This window comes from Periplaneta americana, chromosome 17 (assembly GCF_040183065.1).
Source record: "Periplaneta americana isolate PAMFEO1 chromosome 17, P.americana_PAMFEO1_priV1, whole genome shotgun sequence".
In the NCBI taxonomy this organism is placed as follows: Eukaryota; Metazoa; Arthropoda; class Insecta; order Blattodea; family Blattidae; genus Periplaneta; species Periplaneta americana.
In genome coordinates, this window is record NC_091133.1 from 8,297,328 (window position 1) to 8,311,477 (window position 14,150).

Sequence of the window (14,150 nt, forward strand, 5' to 3'; positions counted from 1 at the left end):
TTAACCCTTAAATTCACAAAGTATCTTATAGGATACAACAGGTTAATAGGCTATATGCTATAATTTTAGTAGAACAATAGAAAAAAATTGTAGGAAAATTAAATTTAACCAAAATTTCACAATACTATATTATAATTGTAAAATGTATAAATTATGGACATTCCGATAGTTGTTTTCTGTAAAGTTCGACATCGTTTAATAAACTAGTGTGAGAGATGAAGTTTTGCCAATTTGAGGGTTAATGGAAGAACCAGTGATAGTATTTTCTGGGAGAAGAGGTATGGAATTGCTATTAAAAGGATTTAATTTCCATAAGTTCAGATATGGTCTGGGTGGGAAAATCTATTGTGTCTGTGTTCAAGAATGTACCCTTGAATGGAATGCCAAAGCTGAAAAAGTACAAGTCTCCACGTATTGGTCAAATTCCAGCAAAATCAATACAAGCGGATAGAAACTCATTACCTAGTAAATTTTATGTGTGTACTTCCTATATGGGAAAAGGAAATTTAACAGAACAATAGAAGGAGTCCTTATTTGCACCTATCTTAAGAAGGGTAAAAAGACTAATTGTAGTAACGTTCGAGGAATATCACTTTTATTGACGTCATATAATATTTTGTCCAATATTCTTTTGAGAAGATTAACGCCATATTTAGATGAAATTATTAGGGATCATCAGTGTGGTTTTAGGAGTAATAGATGGACTATTGATCAGATTTTTTTGTATTCGACAAATACTGGAGAAAATGGGCATATGAGGTCTTGGTACATCACTAGTTCGTGAATTTTAAGAAGTGATATGACTCGTTTAAGAGAGAAGTTTTATGTAATATCCTAATTGAATTTGGTATTCCCAAGAAACTAGTTCATTTAATTAAAATGTGTCTCAGTGAAACGTACAATGAGTCCATAGAGGCCAGTTTCTGTCTGATGCTTTTCCAATTCACTGCGGGCTAAACAAGGACATGCACTATCACCTTTACTTTGTGACTTTGCTTTAGAATATGCCATTAGGAAAGACCTGGATAATAGAAAAGTTTTGGAATAGAATGGGTTACATTAGCTGCTTGTTTATGCAGATGACGTGAATGTCTTAGTAGAAAATTCACAAACTATTAAGTAAAATTCGGCAATTTTACTTGAAGGAAGTAAAGAGGTACGTTTGGAAGTAAATCCCGAAAGAAACAAAGTACGTATATAATTATCTCTTGACCAGAACATAGTACAAAATGGAAATATAAAAATTAGAAATTTATCCTTTGAATAGGTCGAAAAATTGAAATTCCTTGAAGCAACATAAGAAGTGTAAATGACACTTCAAAGGAAATTAAAAGAAGAATAAATATTGGAAATGCCTGCTTGTGAAGCTTTTGTCATTCAGCCTGCTTTCAAATAAGCTGAAATTTTGAATTTATAAAACAGTTATACTGTATTACCGGTTGTTCTGTATGGTTGTGAAAGATAGACTGTCACTTTGAGAGATGAACATATGTTAAGGACGTTCGAAGATAAGGTGTTTATGAAAATATTTGAGTATAAGATGGATGAAGTGGACCACGATCCAGATGGTGGATTGTGTAAACCAGCCATCGTCAACTGGCCTGCATACTAGTTCGGAGAACTGAGATGCTGGCTGAGGAGGTAGCAGTGTGCAGTGTGTCGAGCCAAGCCAACGCATCCCATCACAGAAGCCAACTTTCTGACCGTAATTTACAATGACTTTTTCGATTGTATTCTATACGAGCATTGACACCTAACATAAACCTGTTAGTGAGGGGAAAACGAATTCAAAAATCCAGGAAAACCAATGCTAATAATCAGCGAAAATAATTTTTATCATTTGTTATTTACGTAGTAATAAAATAATTTAGGCCTACTTGAGTCTTGTAACACAAACGACAAATGTTTCATATGTTATACAAAATAACAAATAATCGGTTTTGTGATATATAGTGTCAGATAAAAATGGCTAATTAATTTTATTTTATTGACGACACTTAAATAAATGAATAGGATGACACGGTTTAAATATTAGTAATCGATTCGATTTGTTTAATATTTTGTAACAGTGAAAATGCGTAATAGGTCTGTAAGTTCTCAATTACTTTAATATGAAAAAAAAACTGTTTGCTGTCAAAACTGCTGCAATACATACCGGTAACGAAAAAGTACAACTAGCTTGTTGTCTTAAACTAAAAAGTGATATAAAAATTCAGGAAAACCAATGTTAATGAACAGCGAAAATAAATTTTATAATTTATTACTTACATTGTAATAAAATAATTTAAGCCTACTTTAGCCTTGTAACAGAAACGATAATATGTTTCATATGTTATACATAATAAGAAATAATTGGTTTTGTGATATATAGTGTCAGATAAAAAAGGATAATTAATTTTATTTTATTGACGACACTTGAACAAAGGAATAGGATGACATGATTTAAATATTACTAATGGATTCGATTTTTTTAATATTTCGTAATAGTGGAAAATGCATGAGGCCTATAGGTCTGTAAGTTCTCAATTACTTTAGTATAAAAAAAATTATTTACTTTCAAATCCAACACAATACATAACGGAAAAATACAACTTGTTTCTTGTCTTAAACTGAAAAGTAGTGTAGGCCTACTTATTACACAGTTCCTGTTAAAATAAATTAAGCACATGCTTCTTCCGTGTTTATTATAATTATAAGAGACTGATTAAAAGAGTTGAACAAGTGAATGGACGCCACTGTCTTCACCCGATTCTTTCCCCCCACCTCTTGCTGCACCGTTGATGTCTAAGGGATAGAACTGAGCTAGCGAGCAAACTGTCCCTGCACCATAGTGCACTGAGATGACGACTCCTGGTGTAAACCGAGACTTGTCAAGGTTTGGAATAAGGAATTGGAGACAATGTGCGGAGGATAGAGATGGATGGAAGGAGTTCATCGAGGAGATTAAGCCTCTTCTGGGCTGTTGCACCATTAAGAAGAAGACAACTTAAGTTACAGGAAAATGGAGAAAGTTACACAATGTAGAGTTGCGTGCACTGAATTTTTCACCAAACATAATTAGGAACATTTGAGATGGGCAGAGCATGTAGAACATATGGGTGAATCCAGATATGCCTGTGGAGTATTATTCAGAAGTCCTAAGGGAGAAAGAACTTTGGGGAGTCCGAGACGTAGATGGGAGGATAATATTACAATGAGGGAGGTGGTATATGGACTGGATTAATCTTGCTCACACTGGGAACCAATGATGGACTTCTTTGAGGGCAGTAATGAACCTCCAGGTTCTTTGAAAGTCTTAAGCAAGTAAGAAAATACTACAGTACCCAAATTTTATTCATAAGTGACATGTGGTCTATTATCACTCATTTCCTCTGGCCTTAATATCTCGTTGCTATTCCGCCTTAAACTTTGTTCTGAATTTTTTTCCCTCTGTTTTTAAGAGTTAGCCAGTGACTGCCATTCAGAAGTAGATTGATGGCTATTGCACATAAAGTCAGCTTTAAAATAGTTTAATAAACCTGTTCATAATGTCTTTCTGTTCTGTAGGAAGGAAATATGTCTCATTTGGAAATGACAGGCATGAAGACAGAATACCTTGGCCAAAGCTATGATATAAAAACAGAGATAAAGGTTGAAGACACTCCAGTGCGTATCAGCTTTCCTGTGGTGAAGTCGGGAATTGATGTAAGTGGTTCATTATGAATATATAGATATACTGGCAGAGCATTTTACGTATATTAGAGGCATTAACAATCAAGAATAGTATTAGCTGTTTTTCCTTGATTTTATTACCTAAACACTGACATCCTTCGTGTTTTGATTTGAAATAAAATAATAATAATCATCATCATCATCCTTCACGAATTAGGCCTCTGTAGACCTGTTTTGGCCCCATCTAGCAGTCTTCTAAAAGGTCTTCCTGGTCGACGATGTCCTCTAGGTTTATACTGTATCATATTTTTTGGGATTCTTGAATTTTCCATTCTTCTTACATGATCTAGCCAATTTAATTTGTATCTGCTGATTTTTTCTTGTACTGACTCTACTTCCAATTGTTTTAAAATTTCTTCATTCCTTTTTCGGTCTAAAAGAGTATATCCTGCTGTCCTCCTGAAAAATTTCATTTCCGTTGCTTTGATTCTGTTCATGTCTTTTTTCTTTAATGTCCAAATCTCACTTCTGTATAAAAGGGAGGGTAATGCTAGTGTATTATATATTTTTATTCTTGTAGATTTTTGTACTAATTTAGCTTTTAATGTATTGTTTATTATTCCTAGAATTTGTGTAAATTTGGTAATTTTCTTGTTCACAGCTTTTTCATTTTGATAAGATATTTCACAACCAAGATAATTGAAATTTTGTACTTGTTAGAGGCATTGGTTATTGTGCATTATCTTACTTCTGACTGGGTCTTGTCCTAAAAATGCCATTACTTTTGATTTTTGTGCAGAAATTTCCATCCCAAAATCTTTTAATATTTCATTTAATGTATATAATCCTCTTTGTAAATTATTCTCTGAATTGGATATTATGACTTGATCATCGGCATTTAATGTTGGAGCACTGGTTATTTTGATTCCTGATTGAACGATGGTTCAAACTGATATCTAGGTTTATTCAGAACTGATGGAAGATTTGCAAGTCCTGTAACAGTGTTAAGAAGGAAATTTATAAAAAATAATAATAATTATAATAATAATAATAATAATAATAATAATAATAATAATTATAATAATTATAATAATAATAGTAACAATACAGTTTTGTTTTTAAAAGAGATGAGTTTATTTCACTATAACAGAAATCACTGAAAGTAGCCTACGCACACTGTTGAGTAGCACATCTACTGTCCCCTCACATCTTGATTCCCATTACATGTTCCATATTGCAACTTTCTTATCATTTCCTGGACTTACAGTTATAAAATGAGCATTTACACTATTTACTATGAACTATGATCTGCCATAACATTATTTATCTTCCATGAAACTAATTTTCTCAAATATTTCACAAGTTTCCACATATTTCAGATTATGCCTTAATCCATATGAATCTTATCAATTTCCTGGAATAATCTGTGTTATATATTATTTCATAATAAAATGATTAAACACAATTTGCATGTTTGGAGGCAAAGCCTTTATTTTCTGCTTTCTTATCTGAAAACAATTCGTATTAGACATTCTGTGTTTTGAAGAAATAAAGCCCTTTACGAATGATATACAGAACGAAATATTTCAGTATCAATATACGTATAGCTGTTTACTATTTTATTTATACGTCAAATATATTTTAGCCAATACTGATTATGTATTTTGCAGAATCTGTATACATCACATGCATATAGAGAATGAGCTTAATCATTATTTTCAAGTACTGATATCTGTGACAACTGTGACTGTGACAAATATCTGTGACTTTTATCGGTGGTTTTGTCACACCGATATTTTTATAATATTGACAAGTAAGCTAAATATGCATGAATTACACCAATATTTTGTCACACCGATATTTTTTTTGTTTAGTAGTTATTTTACGACGTTATATATCAACATCTAACGTTATTTAGCATCTGACTGAGATGAAGATGATAATGCTGGTGAAATGAGTACGGGGTCCAGCACAGAGAGTTGCCTGGCATTTGCTCATATTGGGTTGAGGGAAAGCATCAGAAAAAACCTCAACCAGGTAACTTGTTCCGACTGGGAATCGAACCCGGGCCACCTGGTTTCGCGGCCATACGCGCGGGCAAGTTACCTGGTTGAGGTTTTTTCGGGGTTTTCCCTCAACCCAATATGAAGAAATGCTGGGTAACTTTCGGTGCTGGACCCTGGACTCATTTCACTGGCATTATCACCTTCATTCCATTCAGACGCTAAATAACCTAGATGTTGATACAGCGTCGTAAAATAACTCAATAACCCATTAACAAATAAAATACTTACCAAAAGTTAAGCTCATGTACCAAGAGAGTATATTGTAGGTATTGAATCTGTTGATAATTTTATCTTTAAGTAATGTAGTTGGGTATGGAGAAAAATCAGGTTATGTGATTATCTTCATCGTTTTAAAAATTGATCCTTTTTATTGTATATAGGCCTAATATAAGCTAGTGGATACATTATTTGTAGTCTTGAATTAGCATTATAATATTGAGTCACAGAATAAAAATTAATCGAACATAGTTATTCGGAAAAACATTGGAAAATAATTACAAAACAAAACAGTTGTTCAGACAGGATTACACACAAGATAAGTACTTGTAAGCAGTGGTGTTATTATTTAAATCACTGAATCACTACATCATTTATAATGAGATGGTGAAACTGGCGCTGAAGTAGTTTCGGCGATTTCGGAAGTGAAAATCGTTGCATTTATAAGGAATTTCTTTTTGTGGAAATGCAGTTGATTGGATCAAACTAGCACTGAGATATTTGCGGTAATTTCGGAAGTGAAAAACGTTGAATTTATAAGGATTTTTTTTTGTGTAGATACAGTTGTATATGCAAGAAATAACAAAGCCTAAATTAACCAAACCTGACCTGTCACAGATTTGTATATGCAAGGTGTATAAGCGAAGTATGAAACTACCTCAACACTAGTTTGGTCAAATAATTTGCTCACCGTGTTATATACAATAAAAAAGACAAAAATAATCACTTAACGTCATTTTCTCCATAACAAACTACATCTAAAATTATCAAGTGATTCGGTAACTATCCAGAAACGCTATAGTTTTCTTTTCCTTCATTGGGTTTTGTGCGATATATATAGTGCTAAACATGTGGTCTCAGTTTGCAGCCACAAATTATTTTGGCAAAAATTCGTTTGATACCCGTAATGCGCCATTGTTGCCCCTCCCCACTTGTTACTTATTACAAACATGACATGAGATAGATTCAAGGCGAATTACTAGAGAAATCATCAGTTTCTCCGGATCTCTCGAGTGTATATTTGTAACAAGTGGGGGAAGACGGGGTTACAACAGTGCGCTAGAATATAGAGGTAAGTATAGAGTCATTTTTATGTTGCAAGTTATTGTAGCTGCAAAGTAATACCAATGGATATAATAATGCGTACCCCATGTGTAAATTTACACATTCAGATAGGTTTACTTGCATACGCAATTAAAAATAAAGGTATCTAATTAATGTTGCCCTGATTAAACCATATACTGTAATTAAGTAGCCTAATCCTTAAGAACTCTTTAGAATATACAAAAATCCCACCTCTATTTTGAATATATTATATGTCGGAAATTGTTTCGTTTAAAACGCTGTGATCTTCATTACCTTTCAGGAATGTCAAGCTTTGTCTTTACAGAAATAGCCAGTTTTGTCTTGTTCGGTGTTAATACTGTAGGTACTGTTACTGGCTTGTGAGAAATGCTTCGAAAATTCGGAAAGGCATAACGTTCAGTGACACAGAGTGAATTAACATGATTTACGTTTGGTATCCTTTATTTTCAAATGTAATTATCCTGTTTATGTGTAAATTTAGGCCTGTTTTAAAAGTGCGCAAGGGCAATGAGAACGATTTGATGGCGCAGTGTCTGCTAGATGTCAGATGTTTTTGGAATTTATAAAATTGTCAGTTTTTGCTAACTACCCCATATTATGGTATTTAAAAGTTGAAAATTACTTGCAAGTTTATGATTTTAACAATATCTAGACAAATACGGTATCAGTAAATAGCAAGTCCAGAACAATGATTAGACCTATTACTTGGGCCGTAGTAACACCGCACACAAGTACTAATGTTACGAAGAACTGTGTGAGACTTCCTAAGAGTTAATAACCATAAACATTATGAACTTATTACAAATAATTTCATTTTAATTTTAATTATTTAAATTAATGCATTGGTATGTTCGTGTTAAGGTGCGTACACACTTAGCGAATGAACAACGAATGAACAACAAACAAATGCATTCGCTGATTGAAATCAGAATGTGTGTACGTCGCATCAAAGGCAAATCAATAGTTTGGTTTGCCTTTGGAAGTGATCCGTCACTTGTCAAAGGAAGTTGGTATTATTTGTGGACGGGATTTGCCACTAGCTTGTAGTTTGTAGCAGAACGCAGCGCTTAGTTCAATTTCACCAACAGGATGTCGAAACTGGAGTGGATGGAAGACGCTGTTATAAATCTTATTAATGCATATAGGGAGCAGGAAACTTTATGGAATCCCAAGCATCCTACTTACCACAATAAAGTAAGCAAACATGATCTTTGGGAAGCTATTTGAAATATGTTCAGCTGTAAAGTGGGCGAGTCAAACACGTGCAAAATTTGAAAATTATTTTTGTTTATTTATTTTCAGTGGATACATATTTTTTGTTTATTGTAGGGAGCAGAAGTCAAAAAGAAAACTGAGTCCCTACTGACATCATTCCGGAGAGAAAGACAGAAGTCCACAAAGCGATCTGGAATTGGGAGTGATGAAGTGTACGAGTTGCACATAATTTTTTCTCCAAACAATATTGATAATAATGTAGGACTATCTTGTTCTTACCTAATCTATGTTAATTTATATAATTAATGTCTTGCAAACGGAAAATGTATTATATATCTTGTTATTTATTATATCTTTTGGCAGTTTTACTATTCTTTGGAAAACTTAAGAGTGTTAAAATTAAATTCATACTAGAAATCAACGAAATTCATACTAGAAATCTTATTTTGTGTGTGTGTGCGTGCGTGCGTGTGTGTTTTTTTTTTTCAGTTTGTATTTTGTGTTTGTATCTAATGACGAACCTATAATCTGTAATAGATTGTACAGGGAATGAATAAATACAATACAATACAACTTGGTTCGCACATAAACATATGTCGATCCTTTTGGACAAATTGATGCCCACAAGAAAACAAAGCTCCAACCTCGTACACACAAAATAAATTATTGGCACTGAAAAGTGCCTTTTCGTAAGCATGATGCGCATTCGACAACCACAAACAAATCTCTCTTTTTAGTATTTTAAGATAATTATTGGCAGTGAGGTATCCGTATATTGAAACTTTCCCCTGTCTTGCAGTCGTACCTTAATAAAATCTTCTAGTTCCCCAGTTATAGCTGTACATACTTCTGGAACAATCCTGGTAATCAGCTGTTTCGACACTTTCAATAAATACATTAAACTTGTATACGAATCCTCTGTAGCAAGATATCGAAGTGTTAATGCTAGCTTTTCCTGAATAGGTATTGCTTCTCACCAGCCTGTGTCTTTCTTGGAAATATTGGGCCCTATTTTGCACAGTAATATTTCGAAGTCTGTTTCTGAAATGCGACGGAAGTTGTGAAACTGTCTCTATTCCATTCGACGTAAATCAGGAAACAAGTCAGTGCCTCTTTATTGATTACGACTTGCGTAGAGTGGCGTCTGCTACCATGGCATTTTATTTTTTAACTTTCTTTTTTATTAAACTCCCTATAATAACAACGGCTGCACTTGCTATAAATATATTTTTGTCTGCCATTATTGCGGATAATCAGTGAACGTGAATATTTTCTGACCTTTGCTGATGATTTGTACGTTGCTCCAAACAGCGAATGAACAACAAAATTTTGCTTTATCATTCGTTCGTTGTTCGTTCGCTAAGTGTGTACGCACCTTTAGCGCTATACACTGAAACTGGATCATACATAAATGAGAGAAGTACAGGTGAGTTACTACAAGTAATGTTGTAAGCTCCTTTAACTCTTCAGTTTGGTATTAAAAATATATCTGAAAAAAATATTCATTCATTGACAGTGTTCTGCCCAAGGGCAGATCTTTGACTGCAAACCCAACATTTTCCAGTCTTTTTCCTATTTCCTGCATTCCTCTTTGTCTCCGCATATGATCCTTATGTCTTAATGTCGTCTATCATCTGATATCTTCTTCTGCCTCGAACTCCTCTCCCAATCACCATTTCCTCCGGTGCATCATCCTTCAGAAGGCAGTTCCTCCTCATCCAGTTACCCAGCCAATTCCTTTTGCTCTTTCTGATCGGTTTCAGCATCATTATTTCTTCATGCACTCTTTCCAACACAGCTTCGTTTCTTACTCTATCTGTTCATCTCACATGCTCCATCCTTCTCCATATCCACATTACAAATCCTTCTATTCGTTTCTCTAAACTTCGTCGTAATGTCCATGTTTCTGCCCTATTCAATGCTACACTTCACACAAAGCACTTCACTAGTCTCTTCCTTAGTAAAAAACATTGTTACTACGTAAAATTTAAGTGGAAAGTATATATAAGTTAATATAAATTCACAGTTATATGAAAATGTAAAGATCATGGGGAATACATTTTATAAAACATAATATATACAGACCAACTATGAAAACAAAATATCAGACTCATGATTTTATTATTATAATTCCGTTAATAACTGTGCAATAAATCATCACTTTGCAAAAGATAATATTCAACAAAATATCACGAAAAATAATCAAATATCACCGCCGATTGCTGTTATTGTATCATGCGCATGTGCAAACTCACGAAGTGGAAGAGAAAGTTGCAAGAACGTGACAGTCTCACTGTCCTAAGAGATAAGAGTACTGAATAAGTCTTCGATCACAGGTGATAGAAATATCAGTCATGGAGTACTGAATATTCAATACTCTGTCTATTACGGAACAGATTTCGATATCGATATTTTGTCACAGATATTTCGCGCATCATCAGTCACAGGTTTATAAATGACAACCAAATACCTGTGACAAAATATTGGTTTTTGAAATATCGACCATCTCTACATGTATATAGACTTACATATCTACAAAGTTGAAACTTGAATCCTGTGCATTTCAATACAAGCAAATACCATGTATTTAAAGAAGGATATATTATGAAGGATGTCAATGAAAGCAGTCTGTGGGAGTCAATTCGATATTGTATAAAAGTGATTACAGCTCTAATGAAAGTCTTAGATTGGAGTCATAGGTTTGAAAGCCATGTCTCTGATGCAGGAAACCAATGCCTCACATGGTCAACTAAAGCTCTCTTCATTATTTTGTCACTTTTTAGGAAAACTTGTTCCATTTGGACACAGTTCTGCAGAAACAGAAAGTGGAAGTATCTTCAGAGGATGATGAACTGTTGACTGAGAGGTGAGCATAGTGTGCTAGAGTTCCTTCTTTCAGTCTTTCACAATTTTATTGAATGATTAAATAGGAAACAATTTTGTAATGTATAGTATCATTTTGTTTCTGGGGTATTTATATGGTTATTTATATTGACGCCTGAATATATTTTACTACTGAAATGACATAAGATTCACTAAAATTATCTTTACCATGACAATTACATTACTACTTTGAAATCCACGATCTCATTTAGTTGTGAATCACATATCACTACTTTCAATGGTGTGTTTACTTATTCCCAAAACGAACACCATTTTATCAAGGAACCAGTCGAGGTGGAGGGTGACTGGAGGGTGCTCTTCTTTTCGGCCATTTTTCGTCTTATCACCAACCACCCCTTTTCGATCTCTCGCCTTTTTCATCAATCTATTTGTCTCCTCTGGCCACCATTGCATGCGGAACGCCCACCACATCATCACAGCCATTTCAACCTCTCCATCACCCGCCACCATGACGGGATTTGTTAAGGATGCCTGATGAGGCTTCATTCTCTTTCCCCTTGTAGTTATTATGTCCATTCTTAGGTTAAGGTTCTTAGGCTTATAACTCCCGTCTCACCAGCGGGATCTTTCCTATCGCCATGGTCCTGTCCCACGGTTTCGACCACGACTTCCTAATTGTGTAGCCCGTCAGGGCGCCCAGCAACGAAGCAATAGTGGACCCTTCATACTGCCCCTCTATGCAAGTTCAGTTGTCGAACCCGGACCAAAGGTCAAGTACACTCACGTAGAGCCCCAATGGGGGCCCGGGGCGATTTAGACGTCCCGGTGACCGACTGTGTTCGCTGGGATGGATATATCGCTCTGACGTGTTACCGCTGACTTATGGGTGTCGCAGTGTAATCAACCACAAGTCCCCTGTTGCTGGATAGTCCTGGGATTGTTCAGTGTAGAGTGGGGAGCCACGGGCGGTTATTCCCATTGTAGGGGCATAAAACTGCGACACGCCTCTGGTGTAAGATTTGTCATTAGATGTGTAATGTCCATTTTGAAGCGATTGGGCTGTGGTGGGGTCCCTATAGCCTCAACAGACCGCGAAGAATTTTTTAGGTGTATTTGATAGCACGTTGATGACCAGTTGCAACTGTCTACCGATGGATGGAAGATATCGCGACCTGTAATATAATTTGAAATCATCAATGTACAACAGAGAAAATACTCCGACTCAGTGGGTAATTTCACTGATGTCAATGCAAGAAATAAGAACGCTTAATACAGACCCCTGCGGAACGCCGTTTTCTTGAAGATGTTTGTTGGAAAGTGTGGTGCTTACACGAACTCGGAAATAATCGGAAATGCCGTGAATTTCGCAATAAATGTGGGGAAGCTGCCACAAAGTCCCCAATCATGCAGAGTTTTCCGGAATTCCATAAAGCCATGTGGTATCTTAAGCCTTTTCTAGATCAAAGATCGCCACAAGATTATCTTTCTTGATGAAAGCATCTCTAATGGCAGTCTCGAACCGAACAGGATGGTCTGCAGCTCATCTGTGTTTACGAAAACCAAATTGGACATTAGATAATTGGTTTTCCGATCGAGAACCACATCAGGCGTTTGCTTCTCATTTTTTTCATAACCTTGCATTCGTAGCTGGTGAGACAAATTGGCCTATAGCTCCCAGGTAAAGAAAGATCCCTTCCCGCTTTCTGGACTGGAATTACAATGGCGGAACATCAAGCACATGGAAATACACCCTCAGTCCAATCTTGTTGTACATTACCAGAAGAAAGAATTTTCCAGCTGGCGGCAGATGGCGAAGCATGCGGTTATGGAAGTTATCAGGGCCGGGGGAGGATATAAAGTTCAAAGTTCGTTTTTCCGCAGCATCCTTGATTTTTAGAAATTACGTGTCATAATTATTTGAGCTGCTTATCTGTGCAAATGAGTTAGCGAATATTTCTGCAAATTTTATGGCACTGGAGTTCGTTTCGTCATTGTTCATAAGGCCCAGAATTACAGAACTACGGTTCCCCATTATTCGACGGTCTTTGTGTCATACGATGTTAGCTGGGACGTTCTTTTTCAATGGTTTGACGTAGTTTGTCCAGGACGTCTTGTTAGCATCGCACACAGTGCGACGAGCTTTGGCATGAAGACGTTTAAACTGGACAAAAATTTGTTGGGTCGGATGGCACTGAAATTGGCGTAAGACACGTTTGTTGTCTCGAATTGCATCTCTGCAGGCATCCGTCCACCAAGGGAAAGGACGACCGGATGATAGATAATTCCGCGGACTTAATAATCACATTTGAAAACTGCTCTACTATGGTGTCCACACTTTCATGTCCATCATCATCGAATCCGACCCAGTCCGCCTTTTTAATATCCCAGTTTGGAGAGCGAGATTCTGCAGGACGTAGGGTGGACTTATGCATTGGAATTGGGTAGTGGTCACTACCTTGTAGGTCGTGAATCACAGGCCATTCGAAATGCGTGGACAAAACTGCGCTACAAATGGAGATATCTATAATGGAGTATGTTCCGTAAGCAAAGGATAGGTGTGTTGGTTCCCCTGAATTCAGGGTAATGAGATTTAGACGGGTACAGACCGCTACTATTTTATTTTCTCTGTCATCATCAGAATTTGATCCCCAAGACTGATGGGATGCATTGAAATCACCCACTAACAGATATGGAGGCGGTACCTGTGACAGTAATGTTCAATTTCATTCACTGTGAAAGGAGTTTCTGGGGGCATATAGACACAGTAAAGTCCGAAGAGACCTTTTATTCGACATATTACAAGAAAAATATATTCCAAATTTGCTATTCCAAAATATAATAGAAATCTACATGGACAGCAAAATAAGTGTCAAAATAAATAACTGTATATCCGAAAGAAAATTAGTTAATAATGGAGTTCGACAAGGTTGTCCACTATCACCAACTTTATTTAATATTTATATAAATGAATTTATTTTAAAATGGAATCAAATCTACACATCAGGAATCAAAATAACCAGTGCTCTAACATTAAATACCTTACTCTATGCCGATGATCAAGTCATAATTTCC

At 35.6% G+C, this 14,150-nt stretch overlaps 1 protein-coding gene across 3 annotated transcripts in view; it reads left to right on the forward strand.

Moving 5' to 3' along the window:
* LOC138692638 (zinc finger protein 83-like) overlaps positions 1-14,150 on the forward strand; it is a 41,236-nt gene that overhangs the window by 17,869 nt on the left and 9,217 nt on the right. Inside the window, exons 4-5 of one of the 3 annotated variants that reach the window (XM_069815706.1) lie at positions 3,547-3,684; positions 11,018-11,100. In XM_069815706.1, the coding sequence (XP_069671807.1) occupies positions 3,547-3,684; positions 11,018-11,100 (221 nt within the window). Of the gene's footprint in view, positions 1-3,546; positions 3,685-8,348; positions 9,052-11,017; positions 11,101-14,150 lie in introns of those variants that run through there. The other 2 variants (XM_069815708.1, XM_069815709.1) reach the window with 2 other exon arrangements.